This window comes from Narcine bancroftii, unplaced genomic scaffold (assembly GCF_036971445.1).
Source record: "Narcine bancroftii isolate sNarBan1 unplaced genomic scaffold, sNarBan1.hap1 Scaffold_160, whole genome shotgun sequence".
NCBI classification, from domain to species: Eukaryota; Metazoa; Chordata; class Chondrichthyes; order Torpediniformes; family Narcinidae; genus Narcine; species Narcine bancroftii.
In genome coordinates this window covers 12,180,756-12,205,730 of record NW_027211895.1, presented here as the reverse complement: position 1 = coordinate 12,205,730, position 24,975 = coordinate 12,180,756, and the positions used below count along the sequence as shown (strand labels likewise).

The 24,975-nt window shown below is 42.6% G+C and overlaps 1 protein-coding gene across 3 annotated transcripts in view; it reads left to right on the top strand.

Moving 5' to 3' along the window:
- Positions 1-24,975, top strand: part of LOC138750514 (mitochondrial adenyl nucleotide antiporter SLC25A24-like) — a 99,792-nt gene that overhangs the window by 29,867 nt on the left and 44,950 nt on the right. For all 3 annotated transcript variants that reach the window (XM_069912591.1, XM_069912589.1, XM_069912590.1), the window contains exons 7-8: positions 2,197-2,304; positions 14,978-15,145. In XM_069912591.1, the coding sequence (XP_069768692.1) occupies positions 2,197-2,304; positions 14,978-15,145 (276 nt within the window). The remainder of the gene's footprint in view (positions 1-2,196; positions 2,305-14,977; positions 15,146-24,975) is intronic.

Sequence of the window (24,975 nt, the reverse complement as noted above, 5' to 3'; positions counted from 1 at the left end):
GAAAACTAATCCAAAAGAGTTCTACAAATATGTTAATGGTAAGAGGAAAGCTAGAGACAAAATTGGTCCCTTAGAAAATCAGAGTGGAAAACTGTGTGTGGAGCCTAGAGAAATGGGGAAGATATTGAACAGTTTCTTTTCTTCGGTATTCACTAAGGAGAAGGATATTGGGAGATGTGGGATAAAAAAAGCAAATTGGGTAAATATGGGGAATATAGAGATTACAAAAGGTGTAGTTTTAAGGCTTTTGAAGAATATAAAGGTGGATAAGTCTCCGGGACCAGACGGGATCTTCCCCAGGACATTGAGAGAAGTGAAGGAGGAAATAGCAGAGGCTCTGGCGGTAATTTTCCAAATGTCATTAGATATGGGGATAGTGCCGGAGGATTGGCGCATTGCGAATGTGGTTCCGTTATTTAAAAAGGGTTCAAGGAGGAAGCCTGGCAACTATCGGCCTGTAAGTTTGACATCTGTGGTAGGTAAATTAATGGAGAAAATTCTTAGAGATAGTACTTATAAACATCTGGATAGACAGGGTCTGATCAGGAGCACTCAACATGGATTTGTGGGAGGAAGGTCATGTTTGACCAATCTGATTGAATTTTTTGAAGAGGTGACTAGGAATGTGGATGAGGGTAGCGCAGTGGATGTTGTCTATATGGACTTCAGTAAGGCCTTCGATAAGGTACCACATGGAAGGTTAGTTAGGAAGGTGCAGTCTTTAGGTATAAATTTTAAGATAGTCAAATGGATTGAACATTGGCTGAAAGGGAGAGGCCAGAGAGTGGTAGTGGATAATTGTCTGTCAGGTTGGAGGCTGGTGACCAGTGGTGTGCCTCAAGGATCTGTATTGGGCCCATTGTTGTTCGTTATATACATTAATGATCTAGATGATGGGGTGGTGAATTGGATTAGTAAGTATGCAGACGATACTAAGATAGGTGGAATAGTGGATAATGAAGAAAGTTTTCAAGGATTGCAGAGGGATTTGGGCTGCTTAGAAAAGTGGGCTGAAAAATGGCAGATGGAATTTAATGCTGATAAGTGTGAGGTGCTTCATTTTGGTAAGAAGAATCAGAATAAGACATACGTGGTAAATGGGAGAGCATTGAGGAATACAGAAGAGCAGAAATATTTAAGAGTAACGGTACATCGTTCCCTGAAGGTAGAAACTCACGTGAATAGGGTGGTGAAGAAGGCTTTTAGTATGCTGGGCTTTATCAATCATTGCATGGAATATAGGAGTTGGGAGGTGATGTTGAGATTGTATAAGACGTTGGTGCGGCCTCATTTGGAGTTCTGTGTGCAGTTCTGGTCACCTAATTATAGGAAGGATATAAACAGAGTGGAGAGAGTGCAGAGAAGGTTTACCAGAATGTTACCTGGGTTTAAGCATCTGGAGTATGGGGAGAGATTGGACAGATTGGGTCTTTATTCTTTGGAGTGTAGAAGGTTGAGAGGGGATTTGATAGAAGTATTTAAGATTATGAGAGGGATAGACAGAATGGATGTGGATGGACTATTTCCGTTAAGAGGAGGAAAGATTAAAACAAGAGGACATGAGTTAAGAATTAAGGGGCAGAGGTTTAGAGGTAACATGAGGGGAAACTTCTTTACTCAGAGAGTGGTAGCCGTGTGGAATGATCTTCTGGGAGAAATAGTAGCGGCGGAGTCAATTGTATTATTTAAGAAAAGGTTGGACAGGTATATGGATGAGAAGAAGATGGAGAGTTATGGGCATTGTGCAGGGAGGTGGGACTAGAAAGGGGTGTTTGGTTCGGTGCGGACTAGAAGGGCCTAATGGCCTGTTTCCATGCTGTAATTGTTATGTTATGTTATGTTAGTTTGGTGTTGGTCCAGATTGCATCACTTGTTATCTCCAGTCACTCTCCACATCCCCTCCCTAAACTCACTCTCCTCCTCATTCTATTTGGGACCTCACTCACATACTCCACATATAGATTGGTCATTGCGATCCACTCTTTCCCAGGATACCTCTTGCTTGAGATATGCTTATAGAATAATACAGGCCTGTCTGGGATTCACATCCAAGATTTTCTCATGGATCCAGGCATGAATGGATCCCGATGCTTTGACCAGTATTGGTTGGGAAATTTCCATTAAACTCAAGCTTAGGGGACAGATAAGCTGTGGCTTCATCTTTGTTGATTGTTTCACACTTGATCTGCCTTACAGTTCAAGAAACTCCTCGCCAGTGATTGTCGGAACGTTAAAACCCATGAGAGGTTTCTCGCTGGATCTCTTGCTGGAGCAACAGCTCAGACTAGCATTTATCCAATGGAGGTACGTACGTTCATGGAGAGACCCAGGTCCACAAAATTCTCCCAACACAGATACAGCCATGAAATAGAAATGCTCCACAACGCTTCGCAATCACTTGTATCATAGCCCACCTTCCAAACTTTTACTTCACACATCTCATGTGAGTTTATCATGCATTCTCATCCTATTCCTGGCAACTCAATAAATCAGATGTGCAGCCTACACAGAGGCTCTTCAGCTTACCAAGTCCAACTGACCGACGTTCCAATCTGTACTAACTCCATTTCTCTGCAGCATCTTTTGAAGATTGCTGATTCAAGAGCTCGTCCAGTCACTTCAATGTTGAGGGAGTCTTGACCAGCCCTCAGGCTGTGCTTTCCAGATTCCAAACAGATGGGGTAAAATATCCTCTAAATCTCTTTCTCCTCACTCTGGCCCTAGTTTTACACACCTCTGCTATGGGACAGTTTCTCACTATCTATCCCATTTCTGGCCCTCATAATTTTCTGTGTCTTGTACTTGCAGTTCTTTTCTCTGTGTTTGATCACCGCGCGCCCACCCCCAACCCCCCATTGAATCTGCCAGGAACAGTTCCTCCATCCAGGTCAGCTTCATTCCAGCTGACCCTGCAGAAACATTCACGACTTTTTCTCCAAGGTCTCTCCCTCTTTTCTCGATAATCTCCTCTGTCGTACTAACCCCTCAGAGGTTTCCAGGTTATTCCACTCAGGCTCCAAATCCACACGATTTTATTTGCTCCATTTCTTCAGCCGTCAGTGAACTGCAGTAATCTGCACTCTTCAGAAAACCAGAGGTTTCGACATCTGGCTAACGAAGTGATGTTTGCTGCACTCTCTTCTAGCTCCCCAGTATTCCATTTCCTATGCTCCCTTCTAGGCTATCATCTCCCATATCCCAGTTTTTGAACTGTCTTTAACACACTGGGCGCTAGTTCCCCATACACTCACCTGTTTCTGTGTCCCCTGCTCCTTTGAAACTTACCGTATTCACTGAAACATTTATCATTCCACTTTATATTTCTTTTAAAATGAATTAAAGATGTTTCAATATTAGAAATAACAGCCTGGAACATCTGCCAACCAGGCATCTGTAAAGTCCTGGCCTTGCTGGATTATTGGAGTTTCCCTGCATGTTTGTAGGATAAATCTTTTTGTATTGTCCACATGATGGGACTGACCCTCACAAGAACCTAAGGAATAGTATCAGAAAGAGGCCATTTGAGCCATCGAGCCTGCTCCACCATTGACAAAATCGTGGCTGATCTGGCCATGGACTCAGCTCCACTTAGTTGCCTGTTCCCCACAACCTTTAATTCTTTATTCTTCAAAATGTATCTGTGTCTTTGACAGATTAGGAGAGTGGGCAAATGAAACAAACAAAATGGTGGAGACCCACAGGGAGCAGAGACAGCACTACTGTAATGTGCAGACCCACAGGGAGCAGAGACAGCACTCCTGCAGGGTCCAACTGCCCTGTCCAATAGGCTTTCAATGGCCTGTTAAAGGAGCCAGCGGTGGTTTTATTTAAAATCCTGAGACAGCAGGGTCTGCGCCCTAGGATTGGCAGCGGACACAAGGGGTTGAGGAGGACTGGTGCAGGGCACCAGAAAATGGGAGAGACCACCCCACCCCCCCATCTGAGAAGTAGAAGCAGAGGAGATGAGCCATGGCTCAGTGACCATGTTGGTGGACCAGTGAGGAGCTTTGCAATTGAAGGATTCACACAGGCAGCAGGCAGTTGGTGACTCAAGGAGAGAGCCCACGCAGGCTGCGGGAGACTGCTGTTAGATTTACATCAGGCTGTGGACTGCTGGAGACTAGCTCAAAAATAGCTGCAGGGTATTGGAACCAGGATGCGAGAGGGTGCCGAGAGTGAAGAGTTCCTAATCGTGTCAGCAGTTCAGATCTAGAGCTCTGCTTGCTGATGGTTTGGACTGGACTCTGTGTCGCTGGGGGAGAATCTGGATGGAACTCTTTTGCTTCGGGCAATTTATGTCAATGACGAATCTGTCTGCCTTATACCAATGTCATGCAACATGACACTTTTTATTACATGACAATAAATTGAATGCAATATAATGTAGAGGAAGCAAGATTCTCCACTCTAGTGACAATAACTGGCAAGCAGATAATTACCTGAATGGTGAGAATTGAGAGCTGGAAGTCACAGTGTATCAGTCAGTGAAGTTTGGAAAGCAGGTACAGCAAGCAGGGAGGCTGTACTGCAATGTAGAGACTTTGTGAGGCCACACCTTGAATATTAACCATATAACCACACAGCACAGAACAGTCAGTTCGGCCCTACTAGTCCATGCCGTAGCAAATCCCCACCCTCCTAGTCCCACTGACCAGCACCCGGTCCATACCCCTCTAGTCCCCTCCTACCCATGTAACGATCCAGTCTTAAATGTAACCAATGATCCCGCCTCGACCATGTCTGCCAGAAGCTCATTCCACATCCCCACCACCCTCTGCGTAAAGAAATTTCCCCTCATGTTCCCCTTATAATTTTCCCCCTTCAATCTTAAACCATGTCCTCTAGTTTGAATCTCCCCCTTTCTTAATTGAAAAAGCCTATCCACATTTACTCTGTCTGTCCCTTTTAAAATCTTTAAACACCTCTATCAAGTCCCCTCTCAATCTTCTACGCTCCAGAGAAAAAAGCCCCAGTCTGCACAACCTTTCCCTGGAACTCAGACCCTGAAATCCTGTCAACATTCTCGTGAACCTTCTCTGCACTCTCTCTATTTTGTTTATATCTTTCCTATAATTTGGTGACCAAAACTGTACACAGTACTCCAAATTTGGCCTCACCAATGCCTTGTACAATTTCATCATAACCTCCCTACTCTTGAATTCAATACTCCGATTTATGAAGGCCAACATTCCAAATGCCTTCTTCACCACACCATCTCCCTGAGTATCAGCCTTGAGGGTACTATTTGCCATAACTCCTAAATCCCTTTGTTGCTCTGCACTCCTCAATTGCCTACCATTCAATGTATATGACCTATTTAAATTTGCCTTTCCAAAATGTAGCACCTCACATTTATCTGTATTAAATTCCATCAGCCATTTCTCAGCCCACACCTCCAGCCTTCCTAAATCACCTTTTAATCTACGGTAATCTACCTCACTGTCCACAACACCACCAATCTTTGTGTCATCCGCAAACTTGCTTATCCAATTCTCCACCCATACATCCAGATTGTTAATATAAATAACAAATAATAGTGGACCCAGAACCGAACCCTGAGGAACTCCACTAGTCACCGGCCTCCAATTGAACAAACAATTTTCTACCACCACTCTCTGACACCTCCCATCCAACCACTGCTGAATCCATTTCACTACCTCTTTATTTATACCTAATGCCTCCACCTTTTTTCCTAACCTCGTGTGGGGAACTTTGTCAAAAGCTTTACTAAAGTCCAAATAGACAACATCCACAGCTTTCCCTTCATCAACTTTTTTGTAACCCCCTCGAAGAACTCAATCAGGTTTGTCAAGCATGATCTACCCCTGACAAAACCATGCTGATTACTCCCTATCAATCCCAGTACCTCCAAAAATTTGTAAATAGCATCCCTCAGAACACTTTCCATCAACTTGCCCATCACAGACGTCAGACTTACAGGCCTATAATTCCCAGGTTTGCATTTGGACCCTTTCTTAAACAGAGGAACCACATGCACCACCCTCCAATCCTTTGGTACCACCCCCGTGGCCAGTGACATCCTAAATATCTCTGTTAATGGCCCCACTAACTGTCCACTAGCCTCCCTGAGTGTCCTAGGGAATATTTTGTCTGGTCTGGGAGATTTATCCACCTTTATCTTTTTTAACACAGCCATCACTACCTCCTCGGTTATCCTTGTATGTTTCATGACCTCCCCACTATTTTTCTTTACTTCAACTGGTTCAACATTTTTTTCCCTAGTGAATACCGATCGATTTGATCTGAGGAAGGACATTCTTGCCAATGAGGGTGTGCAGCAAAGGTTTACCAGACCTGGGACAGCAAGACTGATGTCTGAAGAAAGACTGCATAGACAAGGGTTATGCTGATTTGAATGGAGAAGAATGGGAGAGGGTGTTATGGAGATATAAAATTCTGATAGGACCATAAGACAAAGGATCAGAAATAGGCTTTTCAGCCTATTGAGTCTGGCCCACCATTTAATCATGGGCTGATCCATTTTCCCACTGCCCGGCCTTCTCCCCATAACCTTTGATGACCTGGCTAATCAGGATCCTATCAATCTCAGTCTTAAATCCACCCAATAACCTGGCTTCCACAAATGCCTGTGGCAACAAATTCCACAGATTCACCTCCTTCTGGCTGAAGAAGTTCCTCCACATCTCTTTTCTAAATGGATACTCTTCAATCCTGAATTGACCCTCTTGTCCTGGACTCTCCCACTATGGGAAAGAACCTTTCAATATCTACTCTGACCATGCTTTTCAACATTCAAAATGTTTCAATGAGGTTCTCTTCACCGCCCCCCAAAAAAATTCTCCTAAATTTCAACCAGTCCAGTCCAAGAGCAATCAAACACTCCTCATGTCATAACCCTTTTATTCCTGGAATCATCCTTGTGAACCAACTCTGAACCCTCCCCAACATCAGCACATCCTTTCTTAAATGAGGAGCCCAAAACTGCTCACAATCCTCCAGGGCCTTATAAAGCCTCAAGATCACATCCCTGCTCTTAGATTCTATTCCTCTCGAAATGAACGCCAACATTGCATTTGCCTTCTTCACCACCAACTCAAGCTGCAAGTTTACCTTCAGGCTGTCCTGCATGAGGACTCCCAGGTCCCTTTGCATCTGGGGATTTTCAATTTTCTCCCCATTTAGAAAATATTATGCCCATTTATCTTTTCTACCAAAGTGCTTGACCGTAACTTTCTGGCATTATATTTAATTTGCCACTTTTCTTCCCATTCTCCTCATCTGTCCAAGTCCATCTGCAGCCTCCGTGTCTCATCTGCCCACCTTCATCTCAGGACTGGTCAGGTTAGATGCAGGAAGAAGGTGTCTGATGTTAGAAAAACCCAGAACAAAGAGTCACTGTTTAAGGATGGGGGGGTGGAGCATTTAGGACCGAGATGAGGAGAAACCTTTTCACTCAGAAAGTTGTTGAGGCCAGTTTGCTTGATATATTCAAAGGGGGAAGTGAGACACAAAAATATGCAGACACCATGGTTTTTTTTAAAAAATTTTATTTTTCACACTATGAATCATATTGACCAAAATACACACCTCTTGAATATACACAGTGTCATTTTCTCCCCTTTCCCCCCCCTTCCCTCCCTCCTTCCCACCCCCCACCCCCACCCACTCAACGTTCAACATATACAATACATTAAACCCATTAAACAATGTCATCACACAATGAAAATAAACAAGAAATTTGTGTCATCTACTTTTACACACTGGGTCAGTTCATTTCGTCGTCTTCTCATTCTGTCATTTTAGAGGGTGGAGGTCTGCGGTAGGACCTCTATGTTGTGTTCCATGTACGGTTCCCAAATTTGTTTGAATACTGTGATGTTATTTCTTAAGTTATATGTTATTTTTTCCAATGGAATACATTTATTCATTTCTATGTACCATTGTTGTATTCTCAGGCTCTCTTCTGATTTCCAGGTTGACATATTTTTTTGCTACAGCTAAGGCTCTCATAATAAATCTTTTTTGTGCTTCATCCAAATCGAGGCCAAGTTCTTTACTTCTTATATTACTTAGAAGAAAGATCTCTGGATTTTTTGGTATGTTATTTTTTGTGATTTTATTTAATTCCTGATTTAGATCTTCCCAAAACTTTTCCACTTTCTCACATGCCCAAATTGCATGTACTGTTGTTCCCGTTTCCTTCTTACAGTGAAAACATCTGTCTGATACTGTTGGGTCCCATTTATTTAACTTTTGGGGTGTGATATATAGCCTGTGTAACCAATTATATTGTATCATGCGTAACCTCGTGTTTACTGTATTTCTCATAGTTCCGGAGCATAACTTTTCCCATGTTTCATTCTTTATCTTTATGTTTAGATCTTGTTCCCATTTTTGTTTGGGTTTACAGCTTGTTTCCTCGTTCTCTTTCTCTTGCAATTTGATGTACATGTTTGTTATAAATCTTTTAATTATCATTGTGTCTGTAATCACATATTCAAAACTGCTTCCTTCTGGTAACCTCAGCCTGCTTCCCAATTTGTCCTTCAAGTAGGTTTTCAGTTGGTGGTATGCAAACATTCTACCGTGAGTTAAACCATATTTGTACTTCATTTGTTCAAAAGATAATAAATTATTTCCCAAAAAACAATTTTCTATTCTTTTGATCCCTTTTCTCTCCCATTCTCTAAAGGAAAGGTTATCTATTGTGAAAGGGATTAGTTGATTTTGCGTCAGTATTAATTTTGGTAGTTGGTAATTTGTTTTTTTTTCTTTTCTACGTGAATCTTCTTCCAAATGTTGAGCAGATGGTGCAGTTCTGGTGAATTCCTATGTTGCACCAGCTTTTCATCCCACTTATATAGTATATGTTCAGGTACCTTCTCCCCTATTTTATCTAGCTCTAATCTGGTTCAATCTGGTTTTTAATCTTGTTTGATAAAAATCTGATAGGTATCTTAATTGTGCTGCTCTATAATAATTCTTAAAGTTTGGTAGCTGTAAGCCCCCTTGTTTGTACCATTCTGTTAATTTATCTAGCGCTATCCTCGGTTTTCCCCCCCCCTTTCCATAAGAATTTCCTTATTATTTTCTTTAGCTCGTTAAAGAATTTCTCTGTTAACTGAAGTGGTAACGATTGAAATAGGTATTGTATCCTTGGGAAGATATTCATTTTAATGCAATTTACCCTTCCTATCAGTGTGGTAAATCTTTCCAATGTTCTAAGTCACCTTGTAATTTCATCATTAATGGCTGATAATTTAATTTGAATAAATCGCCTAGATTATTATTTAGTTGAATACCTAGGTATTGGATTGCTTATGTTTGCCATTTAAATGGTGATTCTTTCTTAAACTTTGTGAAATCCGCATTATTCATTGGCATCACTTCATTTTTATTTGCGTTGATCTTGTACACCGATACTTCTCCATATTCCTTCGATTCCTTCAATTTCTTATGTAATTCTTTTATTGATAATTCTGGTTCTGTTGTATACTATGACGTCATCTGCAAATAGACTGATTTTATATTCCTTCTCTTTTATTTTTATCCCTCTTATTTTATTTTCTGTTCTTATCAGTTCTGCCAAGGGTTCTATAGATAACGCGAACAGTGAGGGAGATAGTGGGCATCCCTGCCTAGTTGACCTGCTTAATTTAAATTGGTTTGATATATATCCATTTACTGTCACCTTCTCCAATGGTCCCTTATATAATGCTTTAATCCAATTAATATATTTCTCTGGTAGGTTGAACCTCTGTAGTACTTTGAATAAATAATTCCATTCTACTCTGTCAAAGGCTTTCTCTGCATCTAAGGCAACAGCCACTGTTGGCATCTTGTTTCCTTGTACTACATGGATTAAGTTATGTAACTTACAGATATTGTCCATTGTTTGTCTTTTCTTAATAATTCCAGTTTCATCTAGTTTTACTATTTTTGGTACACCATTGGCCAATCTGTTTGCTAATAGTTTTGCTATTTTATAATCTGAGTTAAGTAGAGATATTGGTCTATACGATGCTGGTGTTAGTGGATCTTTCCCCATCTTTGGTATTACTGTAATTATTGCTGTTTTGCATGAATCTGGCATGTTTTGTGTTTCTTCAATCTGGTTCATTACTTCCAGGAGAGGAGGAATTAATAAGTCTTTAAATGTTTTATAGAATTCTATTGGGAGTCAGTCCTCTCCTGGCGTTTTATTGATCGGTAGTTTTTTTAAATATATCCTGTATTTCCTCGATTTCAAATGATTTTATCAATTTGTTTTGCTCCTCTTGCAATTTCAATAGTTCAATTTTAGCTAGAAACTCATCTATTTTGTCTTCTTTCCCTTCGTTCTCAGTTCGATATAATTGCACGTAGAATTCCTTGAAGTTTTCATTGATCTCCGTTGGGTTATATGTAATTTGTTTGTCCTTTTTCCTTGATGCCAATACCGTTCTTTTAGTTTGTTCTGTTTTAAGCTGCCAAGCTAATATTTTGTGCATTTTTTCTCCTAGCTCATAATACTTCTGCTTTATTTTCATTATGTTCTTCTCCACCTTATACGTTTGTAGTGTTTCATATTTTATTTTTTTGTCCGCCAATTCTCTTCTTTTTGTTGTATCTTCCCTTGTTGCTAATTCTTTTTCTGTACTTGCTATTTCCCTTTCCAGCTGTTCTATTTCCCGATTGTAGTCCTTCTTCATCTTAATTACATAACTTATTATCTGCCCTCTAATGAACGCTTTCATTGCATCCCATAATATAAATTTGTCTTTCACTGATTCCGTATTTATTTAAAAGTACATTTTAATTTGGCGCTCAATGAATTCTTTTAAGTAGCATGGAGTTTAATCTCCATCTATATGTTCTCGGTGGGATGTCCTCCAGCTCTATTGCTAATAACAGGGATGAGTGATCCGATAACAATCTAGCTTTATATTCTGTTTTCCTAACTCTCCCTTGGATGTGGGCTGACAACAGGAACAGGTCAATCCTTGAGTATGTTTTATGTCTACTCGAGTAATATAAGTATTCCTTCTCCTTTGGGTGTTGTCTCCTCCATATATCCAAAAGTTGCATTTCCTGCATCGATTTAACCATAAATTTGGCTACTTTGTTCTTTTTGCTTGTCTTTTGTCCAGTTTTATCCAACATTGGATCCAAATTAAGGTTAAAATCCCCTCCTATCAATATATTCCCCTGTGTATCTACAATCTTCAAAAAGATATCTTGCATAAATTTTTGATCCTTTTCATTAGGTGCATATACCTTAAGCAAATTCTGAATATATCTGACACTTTATCATTACATATCTCCCTGCTAGATCTATTATTTCCTCCTCTATTTTGATTGGTACATTTTTATAGATTAATATAGCTACTCCTCTGGCTTTTGAGTTATATGACGCTGCCGTTACGTGCCCTACCCAGTCTCTCCTTAATTTCTTGTGTTCCACTTCCGTTAGATGTGTTTCCTGCACGAATGCTATATCAATTTTTTCTTTCTTCAGTAAATTTAACAGCCTCTTCCTTTTGATTTGGTTATGTATTCCGTTAATATTTATAGTCATATAGTTCAACATGGCCATTTCATACTTTGTTTACCTCATTTCCGCTTCCTCATCACCACCTTTCCTCCTTATCCATTTCTGTTTTTTTTTTTTTAAACACACTGTAAGACAATACTTCTAAAACAAAATAGTTCCACTATTCCCACATCTAAAATTCCCTTAACCCCAAATGTCTCCCCCCCCGCCCCCCTGAGTTGCCCCTTGTCGGGCAACTACATCTCCCCTCTCCATTTGGATTGCGAACCCACTCGCAAGCATCAACTGATTTCGCAGTGACTGTTATTCTCTCCCACCCAACCTCCTCCAGGAAAGACTTTTATCTTGACATATAACAAAGCTCACCCTATTCTCCCCCCCCCCTTCCTTTACTTACACATTATTTTTTCTTCTTTATATGAAGTTTGTCGTCATTCTTGTTCTTGTTCCATCTCTTCATTTCTCTGTCTGTCCTGCAGGCGTTCTGCAAATTCTCGTGCTTTCTCCGGATCCGAGAACAGTCTGCTTTGCTGCCCCAGGATAACTATTGTAAGCACCGCTGGATATCTTAACATAAATTTATAGCCTTTCTTCCATAGGATCGATTTTGCTGCATTAAACTCCTTCCTCTTCTTCAGGAGCTCAAAACTTATGTCTGGGTAGAAAAAATTTTTTGACCTTTATTCCAGTGGTTTTTTTTGTCTTCTCTCATTTTTTTCATTGCCTTCTCCAATATATTTTCTCGTCGTATATCTCAGGAATTTTACTAAAATGGATCTTGGTTTTTGTTGTGGCTGTGGTTTCGGGGCTAATGTTCTATGTGCCCTTTCTATTTCCATTCCTTCCTGTATTTCTGGCATTCCCAGGACCTTGGGGATCCAATCTTTTATAAATTCTTTCATATCTTTGCCTTCTTCATCTTCCTTTAGGCCCACTATCTTTATATTGTTTCTCCTACTATAGTTTTCCATTATATCCATCTTTTGAGTTAACAACTCCTGTGTTTCTTTAACTTTTTTATCACTTTCTTCCAATTTTCTTTTTAAGTCGTTCACTTCCATTTCTACAGCTGTTTCTCATTCTTCCACATTTTCTAATCTTTTCTGTTATGACCAGCTCTATTCTACTCACTTTTTCTTCTGTACTTTTCATTTTTCTTTTTATTTCACTAAATTCTAGTGTCAGCCATTCTTTTAATGCTTTCATATGTTCTTGAAAAAAAATTTTATGTATGTACTGTCCATTAATTTTACCTTCTATTTCTCTGTGCAGAGCTTGGTGTTCTTCTTCTCTAGGGTTTGTGTCTTCTTCTTGTCTTCCTTGTATCTGTGTCTCTTCTGACTTTCTTGTTGGGCTGTTTGTCTCAGTTTGTTGTGTTTTTTTTTAAATGGTGTCTTGATGTTGGTCCTCTTCTTCTGGGCTGGTCATCTGTTGTGTCTCTGTTTTCCTTTTTTCATTCTCACCCCTCCTGTTCCCGTTGTTTTCTTTATCTTCCAGCTAGGAGCTCTGCTGTCGGGTCTCTCTCAGCTGTTCGTGCTGTAGAGTTCCACTCAACAGCTAGTGCCCCCTCCCGTCAGTATTGTCTTTGTCATGCGCGGTTGCGCACCTCTGTTTGGGTCCATGAGCCACCTCAGGGAGTGTGCTCATCTTTCCACAGCGGGTCCCTTCTTTGTACTGGTAAGGCCTTCACCTTTCTCTTCCAGCGTCCGTCTTTCTTCTTTTATTCCTGTTATTTCTGGCTTTTCTTTCTTTGGTGCCATTTTCTCCACACCTTTATTTTTTATTTGTTGTGATTTGTGTGTCTGGGGCTTTGTTTTTTTCCTCACTTTTTTCCTTCTTTTCTGGAGAGGGCTGATATTCTCCTACTGGCCACTACTCCATCACGTGACTCCTCCCCAGACACCATGGTTGAAGTAAAATAAAGTACACGGTATAAAACATTTATATTATTTGCTATATAAAGGAAACTGTTTGGCCTACTAAGTTTCTCCAGCATTGTGTTTGTATTCAAAGAGGGCTGGATTTGGCCCCCTTGGCTAAAGGGATCATGGGCTACTAAAGTCACATGATCAGTCATAATCATATTGAGTGGTGGAGCCGGCCATAGGGCTGAATGGCCTTCTGGTCCTATTTCTAGGTTTCTATTCATACAGCCGTGTTCAAAGAGCACACAGAGTAAAAGGAGGATCACTTTGCACTAAGTGAGGGCAGCATGAGACCACTGTTACGGGGTTTATTCAGGAGCCCCATGTTTGGGGGGGGCGGGGGCGGGGGCGGGACTATCTGTCTTTAAGCTGTTGGTGCACAGTCTCAAGCCTTCACCCTGATGAGAGAAGAGAGCGTGACGAGCCCTTCAATGACTTGGCTCCCTTACTCCATGGAGGAGAGCGAAATGTCTGTTGCGTTCTGAGCTTCATTTATTGCCTCTGTTGCTTCTCCTAATCTTAAGCAAAGTAGGTTGTACAATTAATGAGGCAGTCTATACTGATTCATTGAGGACAGATTTCCACAGATTCACCACTCTCGGGGAGAAACAGTTCATACTCATTTTTGTCTTAAATCTACTCCCCCAAATGTTGAGGCTGTCTATCCTCATTCTTGTCTCACCTACCAGGGGAAACGATCACCCTGCTTCTGTTTTAACTATTCCTTTCATCATTTTATGTCTGATATGTGACTTCGAAGTGTTTCCAGGGAAGGAAAAATCAGAATCCAGGGATGAAGTCCCTGATGTCTCAGCATAACTAGGAGATACACTCTCCAATCAGACCTCATCTTCTGGACCAGCATGCCAGGGAGTGGTTGCTTGCATCCATTGACTTGAATGCACCAATCTAATTTCAGATTTATTGTCCGAGTCCATACATGATATCTCATACATCCCGGAGATTCTTTTTTCTTGCCGGCGTGGCAGAATTACCACTAATTGGTAGTGCAAAAAATAAACAGTATACAGCATAAACATGTAAACAAAGAAGATCAATAAAGTGTACAAGTGAGAGTCCTTAAACGACTCCCTGGTTGTTTTTGTTGGAGAGGAGTCTGATGGTAGAGGGGTAGCAACTGTTCCTGAACCTGGTGGTGCGAGTCTTGCAGCACCTATACCTCTTTCCTGATGACGGCAGTCAGAACAGAGCGAGGGCTGGGTTGTAAGGGTCTTAGATGATCGCTGCTGCTCTCCGACGGCAGTGTTCCCTGTAGGTGTTCTCAATAGTGGGGAGGGTTTTGCTGTGATGTCCTGGGCTATGTCCATTACCTTTTGGAGGGCTTTAAACTAAGGGGTATTGATGTTTCCATGTCAGCACACTTTCTACCATACATCAGAGCCCACAGCTGCAGTATGGAGGAGTTTTCTGGGAATGATCAGAAATTCCAAATGAAGCCGAATGGGTCCCAGAGTTTAATATTGAATGGTGATCTGCAGGAATACCAATCCTCTTGCTTTTCCCCTCTCATCTCCAGGTCTTGAAGACCCGCATGGCCTTGCGGAAGACCGGACAATACTCGGGGTTAGCCGACTGCGTGAAGAAGATTTTGAAGAACGAAGGATTGATTGCATTTTACAAAGGCTACATTCCAAATATTCTAGGCATCATCCCATATGCTGGCATCGACCTGGCTATTTATGAGGTATGTCTGTCGAGCTGGGGAGTCACAGCTTGAAAACAGGTCCTTCAGGATGTAATAATCAGTACAAGGGAGATTTGGAGGCTAATTCCAGGGATGAGTGGGTTGTCCTGTCAAAGGAAAGGGGTAGTTTTGTCTGTATGAGCTGGAATTCAGAAGAATGAGGAGTAACCTTATTTAAATTAAATGTACATGATCCAGAGACCCATGAATATGTAGGAAATACATTTTTAGTATATCAATTAGCATGACATTATTAGGGTGCCAGTGACCTGGGTTCAAATCTGCCCCATCTACAAGGAGTTTGTATATTTTTTTCCTATATGTCCACAGGTTTACCCCCCAACCTCCTTTGATCCAAGGAAATCAGACTCAGTCTCTCTTTCCAACTCAAGCCTTCCAATCCTAGTTGCATCTTTTCTCTACCTTCTTGGTCTCAATAATACCCTCCCGGCCGTTCACACTATTCCGGCTGTTCACACTCCACCATGCTGGGACCTTGTGTTAAGCCTTGTTACAGTACAGCATCTACTGCCCTACCCTTATCTCCTTAAGATTACAATGAGGCACAATACAGGCCCTTCGGCCCTCGATGTTATGCCAACCAATATATTACTTTAAAAAAGTACTAAACCCTCCCCACCCATAACCCTCAATTTTTCTTCCATCCGTGTGTCTAAGAGTCTATTAATACTCCCAATGTTTCAGCCTCCACCACCATCCCTAGCAAGGCATTCCAGGCACCCATAACTCCAAAAACCACTCCTGATGTCTCCTCTAGACTTCCCTCCCTTCACTTTATACACACGTCCTCTGGTGTTTGCTATTCTGGCTTTGGGAAACAGGTGCTGGATGTCATCCGATCTATGCCTCTCATAATCTTGTAGACCTCTATTAAGTCTCCTTTCATCCTTCTATGCTCCAAAGAGAAAGGTCCCAGCTCTGCTAACCTTGCCTCATAAGACATTCTCCAATCTAGGAAACATCCTGGTAAATCTCCTCTGCCCCCTCTCCATCACTTCCACATCCTTCCTGTAATGAGGTGACCAGACTGAACACAATCCTCTCAGTGTGGACTCACCAGAGATTTGTAGAGTTGCAACACGACCTCTCGACTCTTAAATTCAATATCCCTATTAATGGTTCCCAGCATCCCATAGGCCTTCTTAATTATCCTATCAACCTGTGCGGTGACCTTGAGGGATTTATGGATTTGCACCCCAAGGTGCAAATCCACACTTTTAAGTATCCGACCATTAACCCTGTACTCAGCCTTCTGGTTTGTCCTTCCAAAATGCATCACCTCACACTTATCCGGATTGAACTCCATCTGCCACTTCTGTCTAATTCTGCACCCTGTCTATATCCTCTTGTAACCTTCAACAACCTTCAGCTCCATCCACAACTCCTCCAACCTTCATATCATCTGCAAACTTACTGACCCATCCTTCCACCTCTTCACCCAGGTCATTTATAAATATCACAAAGAGCAGGGGTCCCAGAATAGATCCCTGCAGCCCCTCCACTAGTCACCGACCTCCATGAAGAATACTTTCCTTCAACTACTACTGTCTAATTTCTTCCTACAAACCAAATTTTTATCCTCACAGCCACAGTTCCACCGATCCAGTGCCTCATGACTTTCTGGATGAGTGTCTCCTGGGGAATTTGTCAAATGCCTTGCTAAAATCCATGTAGACCACATCTACCACCCTACCCTCATCAATTTCTTTTGTTACCTCCTCAAAAAACTGAATTAGGCTCGTGAAGCATGACCTTCCCTTCATAGCACCAGCAATCGGGAACAGACTTGGGTTTGAATCCTGTGCTGTCTGTAAGGAGTATGATTGCTCTCCCCGTCGGTTTCCTCTCACCCTTCAAATATGTACAGGGGTGTGGGTTAATGGGGTGTAAATTGGGCTGCACAGACTCATAGGGCTGAATTGGCCTTTTACCCTGTTGTATGTCTAAATAAAATAAATAGCTGACTATGCTTGAGTAGAATGTACTTCTCCAAATGCTTACAGATCTTATTCTTAAGAATCCTCTCCATTAGTTTATACCCCACTGACGTAAGACTCACTGGTCTAGAATTTCCAGGATTCTCCCTCTTACCTTTTTTAAAGGCGACTACATTTCTCATTCTCAAATCCTCTGGCACCTCCCCTGCAGTCAAAGAGGACTGAAAGATCATAGCTACTGCCCCATCTATCTCTTCCCTCACTTCCCACAGCAGCCTGGGGTACATTGCGACCCCAGGGACTTATCAATCTTGATGTTTTTAAGATCCAACACTTCCACTTCCTAAGTCTCCACATTGTCCAGCACACAGGCCTGTTCAATTTCCACCTCTGTGATCAAGGTCCTTTTCTCTTGTAAATACTAACACAGTATTCATTTCGGACCTCTCCAACCTCCTCCACCTCCAGGCACACATTGCCCCATTTATCCTTTCGCAGTCCCACTTTCATTCTAGTCTTCCTTCTGTTCTTCACATACACATAGAACACCTTGGATTCTCCTTCATCCTATGTCCCAAGGCCTTCTCATGCCCTCTTCCAGCTCTCCTAGGTCCTTACTTAAGCTGCTTCCTGGAAAACATAGACTTCTCATGAGCCCTTCCTATTTCCTGCTTCCTTCTTCCTCTTGACCAGCTGCCTCACCTGTTCTGTCAGCCATGGTTCCCTTTTCCCACCATCTTTTTCCTGTCCTATTGGAACAAACATCCTGAACCCACACATGCAGAGAATAAGTGATCAATCATTAAATAAGATGAGGCAAGTGGGAATTTTAGGCACATGTACATTGTGCATGTGTTTTTGACAGAATTCTCAAACTTAAAACCCAAGCTCACTGTCCTTAATCAATTTATGTCTTTCCAGTCACGAGATCCTCTCCCTCAGATGCTCCTCTGGTGACCTTCCCACCACTGATGTGAGGTTCAAACACTGATGTGAGGTTCACTGGTCTATCAGTGTCCTTCATTACATGTACAGATCTAGTGCATTGTATTTATATGGGATGTTGGGCTTCATTGTTCAAGAGTAGAGAGGTCATGTTGCAACTCTACAAATCTCTGGTGAGACCCCAGAGTATTAAGATATCCTTATCTTAAGGATAAGATCTGTAAGCATTTGGAGAAGTACATTCTACTCAAGCATAGTCACCTCATTATAGGAAGGGTGTGGAAGCTACGGAGAGGAGATCTGCCAGGATGTTGCCTGGATTGGAAAGCAATTCTTATGAGGCAAGGCTAGCAGAGCTTGGACTTTTCTCTTTGGAGCATAGAAGGATGAGAGGAGACTTGATAGAGGTCTAGAAGATTCTGAGAGGCATCGATAGGGTGGATGGCCAGCAACCATTTCCCAGGGCAGGAATAGCAAACCCCAGAGGACATGTGTATAAAGTGAAGGGAGGGAAGTTTAGAGGAGACGTCAGAGGCAAGTTATTTTTAAAAAAATGATGGGTGCCAAGAATGCCTTGCTAGGGATGGTGGTGGAGGCTGGAACATTAGGGGCATTTGAGAGATTCTTGGACAGGCACAAACTGATGAAAGAAAAAGAGAGGGTTACAGGTAGGGAGGGATTAGTATTTTAAGGAGTATATGGGTCAGCACCACAGAGGGCCAAAAGGCCTGTACTGTGCTGCAGTGTTCCATGTATATGACAATAAATTCACATTGAACATGAAATTAAAGTACCCTGCAGTCTTCCAATACCACACTTGTGGCTAAGGAAGGTCGACCAGTTTTGTCCCCAGCTTCCCACAATGTTCCAGGATTCACTTGGTCATATCCCAAGTGCTTTTCCACCTTCATGTCACCTCAACCTTCCTGGGATATGGACTGAACCAAATCAGAGAGGACTTGCTAAGATAGACAACCTGGTGGGCATGGACATTGGGCTGAAGGGCCTTTTTTCATGTTACAAAATTCTGTGATGAATGTTAATATGTTTGAGTACATAATTCAGAGAGAGATTCTTGGGGAATCGTCCAGTGAGGCCATGGAAAACGATGGCACAGAAACCAGCCTTTTGGCCCATCTAGTCTGTGCCATCCCATTTTTATGCCTCATCCTCGTCCCATTAACCTTTACCCAGACATTAGCCCTCCAAACGCTCTACCCATCGATGTTCCCATCCAAATTTATCTTAAATACTCTGATATCTATTCTTGAGGCTGACGACAGGACATCCCTCAAGAGTGTGATCCCTTGCATGGTGTCAGGCCCTGATAGCGTACCTAGCAAGGTACTGAAAATCCATGCCAATCAACTAGCTGGAGTGTTTATTGCACATTTTCAATTTCTCACTGCTGCATCCAGAGATTCCCACCTGCTTCAAAAGGGCATCGATCGTCTGGGTGCCTGAGAAGAGCAGAGGGAGCTGCCTCAGTGACTATTGTCCAGTAGCACTAACGTCTATTGTGATTGAAATACTTTAATAAGGACTCACTAATGTGCGTATCACCACAATCGCTCCACAGCAGACACAATATTGCTGGCTCTGCACTCAGCTCAGGATCACCTTGACAACAGTAACACATACATCAGGCTACTCTTTATCAACTGCAGATCAGCCTTCAACACCATTATTCCCTCAGTACTGGTCAACAAGCTCCAAAACTTGGGCCTCTGCAATTGGATCCTTGACTTCCTCATTGGAAGACCACAGTCAGTACAAATCAGAAACGTCTCCTCCTCACTGGCGATCAACACAGGTGCATCTCAAAGATGCATGCTTAGCCCACTGCTCTATCTGCTCTACATCTATAACTGTATGGCCAAGCATAATTCAAATGGCATCTACAAATTTTCCGATGGCACAACTGTTGTCGGCAGAATCACAGACAGCAATGAGGAAGCATCCAGGAGGGAGAAAGATCAGCTGGTTGAGTGGTGTCACAAAAACAACCTTGCATTCAACATTAGCAAAACTAAGAAACTAATTCTGGACTTTGGAGTTGGGTGGGGGGGGGGTGGGGAGAGAAGAGAGAAAAATCAGGAGTATACAAACCAGTCTGCATCAAGGGGTCAGCAGTGGAGAGGGTCAAGAGCTTCAGATTCCTAGGGGTCAATATCTCTCAAGATCCACCTTGGGGCTATCATGAACTCAATCATGAAGGTGGCTCACCAGTGACTATACTTCGTGAAGAGTTTGAGGAGGTTTGGTATGTCACCAAAGACTTTCAGGTTTCTATGGGTGTGCACTGTGGAGAGCACTCTGGCTGGTTGAATCACTATGACTGGTATGGACGTGCCAATACACAGGACAGGAAAAGGCTACAGAGAGTTGTGAACTCAAACTGCGACATCACAAGAACCAGTCTTCACTCCATCAAGGACATCTACAAGAGTCAGTGTTCTAAGAAACCAGCCACCATCCTCAAAGACCCCCAGCACCCAGGCCATGCCTTCTTCACTCTCTGCCATCGGGAAGGTGGTACAGGAACCAGAAGAGGAGTGCTCAGCGGCACAAGGACAACTTCTTCCCCTCTGCCAGGTTCAGCTCCAACTCGATCTTCAAAATTGTTGACAACATCACAATCTTTGGCTGAATAACTGGAAAGGATGAGTCAGGAATCAGGAAGGCAATTGACAATCTGGTTAGCTGGTGCCACAACAACACCAACGTCACAGAGACTAGGGATCAGATTGTTGATCTTGGGAAGGGACCACACACCTGTCCGCATTGATGAGGAGGTGGAGCGATTCACAATCTCCAAGCCTCAGAGAGTCCATAAATCAGAAGACTTTTTCTGGAGCCAGCACTTTGAACTGGAAAGGAGGCAGAACATCCCTTATTTTCGAATACATCTGTGAAGATTTGGCATGTCATCAGATAGGCTCATTAAACTTCTACAGGTGCACTGTGGAAAGTACCCTGGTTGTATCACAATTTGGTTTGGCAATACAAGTACCTAGGAACGCAAAGGCTACAGAAGGTAGTAAAACATAGCCAAGTCCATCACAGGCTCCAACCTCCTATCCATTGCACTCGCCTTTGTGAGGTACTGACTCGAGAAGGCAGCTAACATCATAAAAGAGCCCCCATCATCCTGGTCACATTCTCTTCTCAATGCCACCTTCAGCCTGAAGACCAGCACCTCTGGGCTCAAAAACAGTTTAAAATTTAATTTAGACATACAGCAGAATAACAGACCCTTCTGGCCCATAGGTCCATGCCAGCCAATCACCCTACAACCTCAGAACATTTCGAATGGTGGGAGGAAATTGGAACCCTGGGGAAAACGCACAAGACTCGGGGAGAACGTACGAAATCCTTACAGACAGTGCAAGAGTCGAATCCTGATCGGTGGTGCTGTAACAGCATTACACTAACCACTACACTTCGAGTTATCATCTCTAACCTCACCTTGAATGCTAATCGTGGATTATCTGTACTACTGCATCACTTTTCTGAACGAGGATTACAGTGAACATTTATTGTCCATCTTGTGTAGAAGATGCAGAGATAGGATATATTAGCATTTGGACAGCCTCGGGCTGATTAAGGACAATCAGTATGGCTTTAACACATCATTCGGCCCTTCTAGTGTGTGCCGACCATTGTTCAGCTAGTCCCAATAACCTGCTCCAATTCCATAACCCTCGAGACCCCTCCCATCCTATCCAATTTATTCTTAAAACTCATGATTGAGCCTGCATTCAATACATTAGATGACAGCTCATTCCACACTCCCACCACTTTCTGAGAGAACTTCCCCCTAATACTTTCCCCTTTCACCCTAAACCCATGTCCTCTCGTATTTATCTCTCAATCAGTGGAAAGAGCCTACTCGCATTTACTCTGTCTATACCCCTCATAATTTTGTAAACCTTTATCAAATCTTGCCTCATTCTTCTACTCTCCAAGGAATAAAATTCTAACCTGTTTAACTTTTTCCTGAAACTCAGTTCCTGAAGTCCGGGCAACATCCTAGTAAATCTTCTCTGCACTCTTTCAATCTTACTGATATCCTTCCTGTAGTTGGGCAACCAGGAACTGCACACAATACTCCAAATTTGGCCTCACCAATGTCTTAAACAACTTCACCATAACATCCCGACTCCTATACTCAATACTTTGATTTATAAAGGCCAAGATGCCAAAAAGCTTTCTTTACATCCCTGATCACCTGCAACGCCACCTTCAGTGAACATGGTACCTGTATCCCCAGGACTCTGTGCCTCACAGCACTCTTCAGTGTACATCCTGCCTTGATTTTCTCTTCCAAAACCCAATGCCTCACACTTGTCTGTATTAAACTCCATCATCCATTTACTGGCCCATTCTCCCAAATGGTCCAGATCCCTGTGCGAGCTTTGAAAATCTTCCTCATTGTCCTCAACGCCTCCTATCTTTGCTGATCCAATTTACCACGTTATCATCCAGATCATTGATTTAGACAACAATCAACAATGATCCTAACACCAATCCCTGAGGCACATGACTAGTCACAGGCCTCCAATCTGAGAAGCAACCATCCACTGCCACTGTTTTCTCCAACACAGCCAATTTCAAATCCAGTTTACAATCTCTCCATGGATACCTAGTGTCTTAACCTTCTCAACTAACCTCCAATGTGGAACCTTGTCAAAAGCCTTATTAAAGACCACGTAGACAACATCCACAGCCTTTCCTCATCTACCTTCTTGGTAACCTCTATAAGATTTGTTCATCCTGACTGTCCAAACACAAAGCCATGCTGACTGTCCTTAATCAGCCCGAGGCTGTCCAAATGCTAATATATCCTATCTCTCAGAACTCTTCCAATAATTTACCTACTACTGACATCAAGCTTACTGGTTTATAGTTACCTGGTTTACTTTTGCAACCTTTCTTAAACGGCAGGACATCATGAGCTACTCTCCAATCCTCCGGCACCTCTCCCATGGTAAGGGCATTTTGAATAAATCCATCAGGGTCCCTGCAATTTCAACACTTGTCTCCCTCAAGGTCCAAAGAAATATCATATCTGGCCCAGGGGATTTGTTACCTTTATTCTCTGTAAGACAGCAAGCATGTCCTCTTCCATGTTTCACGACACTTCTATTTGTTTCCCTTCCATCCACATACACTCTGCCAGTTTCCTGATTAAATACGGATGCAAAAATCTGTTTCAGATCTCCCCATTTTGTGAGGCTCCACATAGTTGACCACATTGATCGTCTAGGTGACCAATTTTTTTAAAATTCTCTTACTCTTAACACACTTGTAGAAACCCTTCAGATTTTCCTTCACATGGTCTGCCAAAGCCACCTCATACCTTTGCCTTCCTGATTTCCATCTTTATTCTCTTACTATTTCTATACCCTGCAAGTACCTCATTTGCTCCTTGTTGCCTAAACAGGTTATACACCTCTCTTCTTAATCACATCACCAATATTTGCCTTCAATCCTGGTAGGAACATAAAAACTCTGCACCGTCAAAATCTCACCTTTGAATGCCCTCCACATGGCAGACACATTCTTGCCAGAAGACAGCTTATTCCAGTCCACAAAACCACACTGTCTCTGAGCCACTCTGTCACTGGAGACTGGATCTCTGTGGCCCTATCTATTATCTCAATTGCTCCCTGGCCCTAATCAATTAACTCAACTGCAGCCTCCTGACTCCAGCTCAAAAAGAAGCAAGGTAAGAGTTCCTCACTTCTTCAAACCTCCCTCTCAGCTGTGCCGACATCACGTGGCCTGTGCAATCTGCCCTTCCCCTTATTGTCTCTTAATGTAATTCATTGAGTTCACCATCATAGGTTCTTTTACAAGTGCCTGTTCAGCTACAGCAAGTAAGAATTTCAGGCCTATGTGCATTGTACAATTATTTATGACAATAAACCTATTATTGTCATACCCTTCATAATTTTGTATACCTCTATCAAATCTCTCCTCATTCTCCGATTCTCAAGGGAATGTGGTCGGAACCTGTTTAACCTTTTCCTGTGTGTCAGCTTACGTTATATTTTATGTTATGTATAGATATATCTTTGGAAGATAGATTGAAGGTTTTCTTCTTCTTTTTCTCTTCTTTGGCTTGGCTTCGTGGACGAAGATTTATGGAGGGGTATGTCCACGTCTGCTGCAGGCTCGTTGGTGACTGACAAGTCCGATGCGGGACAGGCAGGCACGGTTACAGCGGTTGCAAGGGAAAATTGGTTGGTTGGGTTTGGGTTTTTCCTCCTTTGTCTTTTGTCAGTGAGGTAGGCTCTGCGGTCTTCTTCAAAGGAGGTTGCTGCCCGCCGAACTGTGAGACGCCAAGATGCACGGTTGGAGGCGATATCAGCCCACTGACGGCGGTCAATGTGGCAGGCACCAAGAGATTTCTTTCAGCAGTCCTTGTACCTCTTCTTTGGTGCGCCTCTGTCTCGGTGGCCAGTGGAGAGCTCGCCATATAACACGATCTTGGGAAGGCGATGGTCCTCCATTTTGGAGACGTGACCCACCCAGCGCAGTTGGGTCTTCAGCAGTGTGGATTCGATGCTTGTGGACTCTGCCAGCTCGAGCACTTCGATATTGGTGATGAAGTCACTCCAATGGATGTTGAGGATGGAGCAGAGACAGCGCTGATGGAAGCGTTCTAGGAGCCGTAGGTGGTGCCGGTAGAGCCGAACAGGAGCGTGGGTATGACAACGGCTCTGTCCACGCTGATCTTTGTGTGTTTCTTCAGGTGGTTGTTTTTCCAGACTCTTTTGTGTAGTCTTCCAAAGGCGCTATTTGCCTTGGCGAGTCTGTTGTCTATCTCGTTGTTGATCCTTGCATCCAATGAAATGGTGCAGCCGAGGTAGGTAAACTGATTGACCGTTTTGAGTTCTGTGTGCCTGATGGAGATGTGGG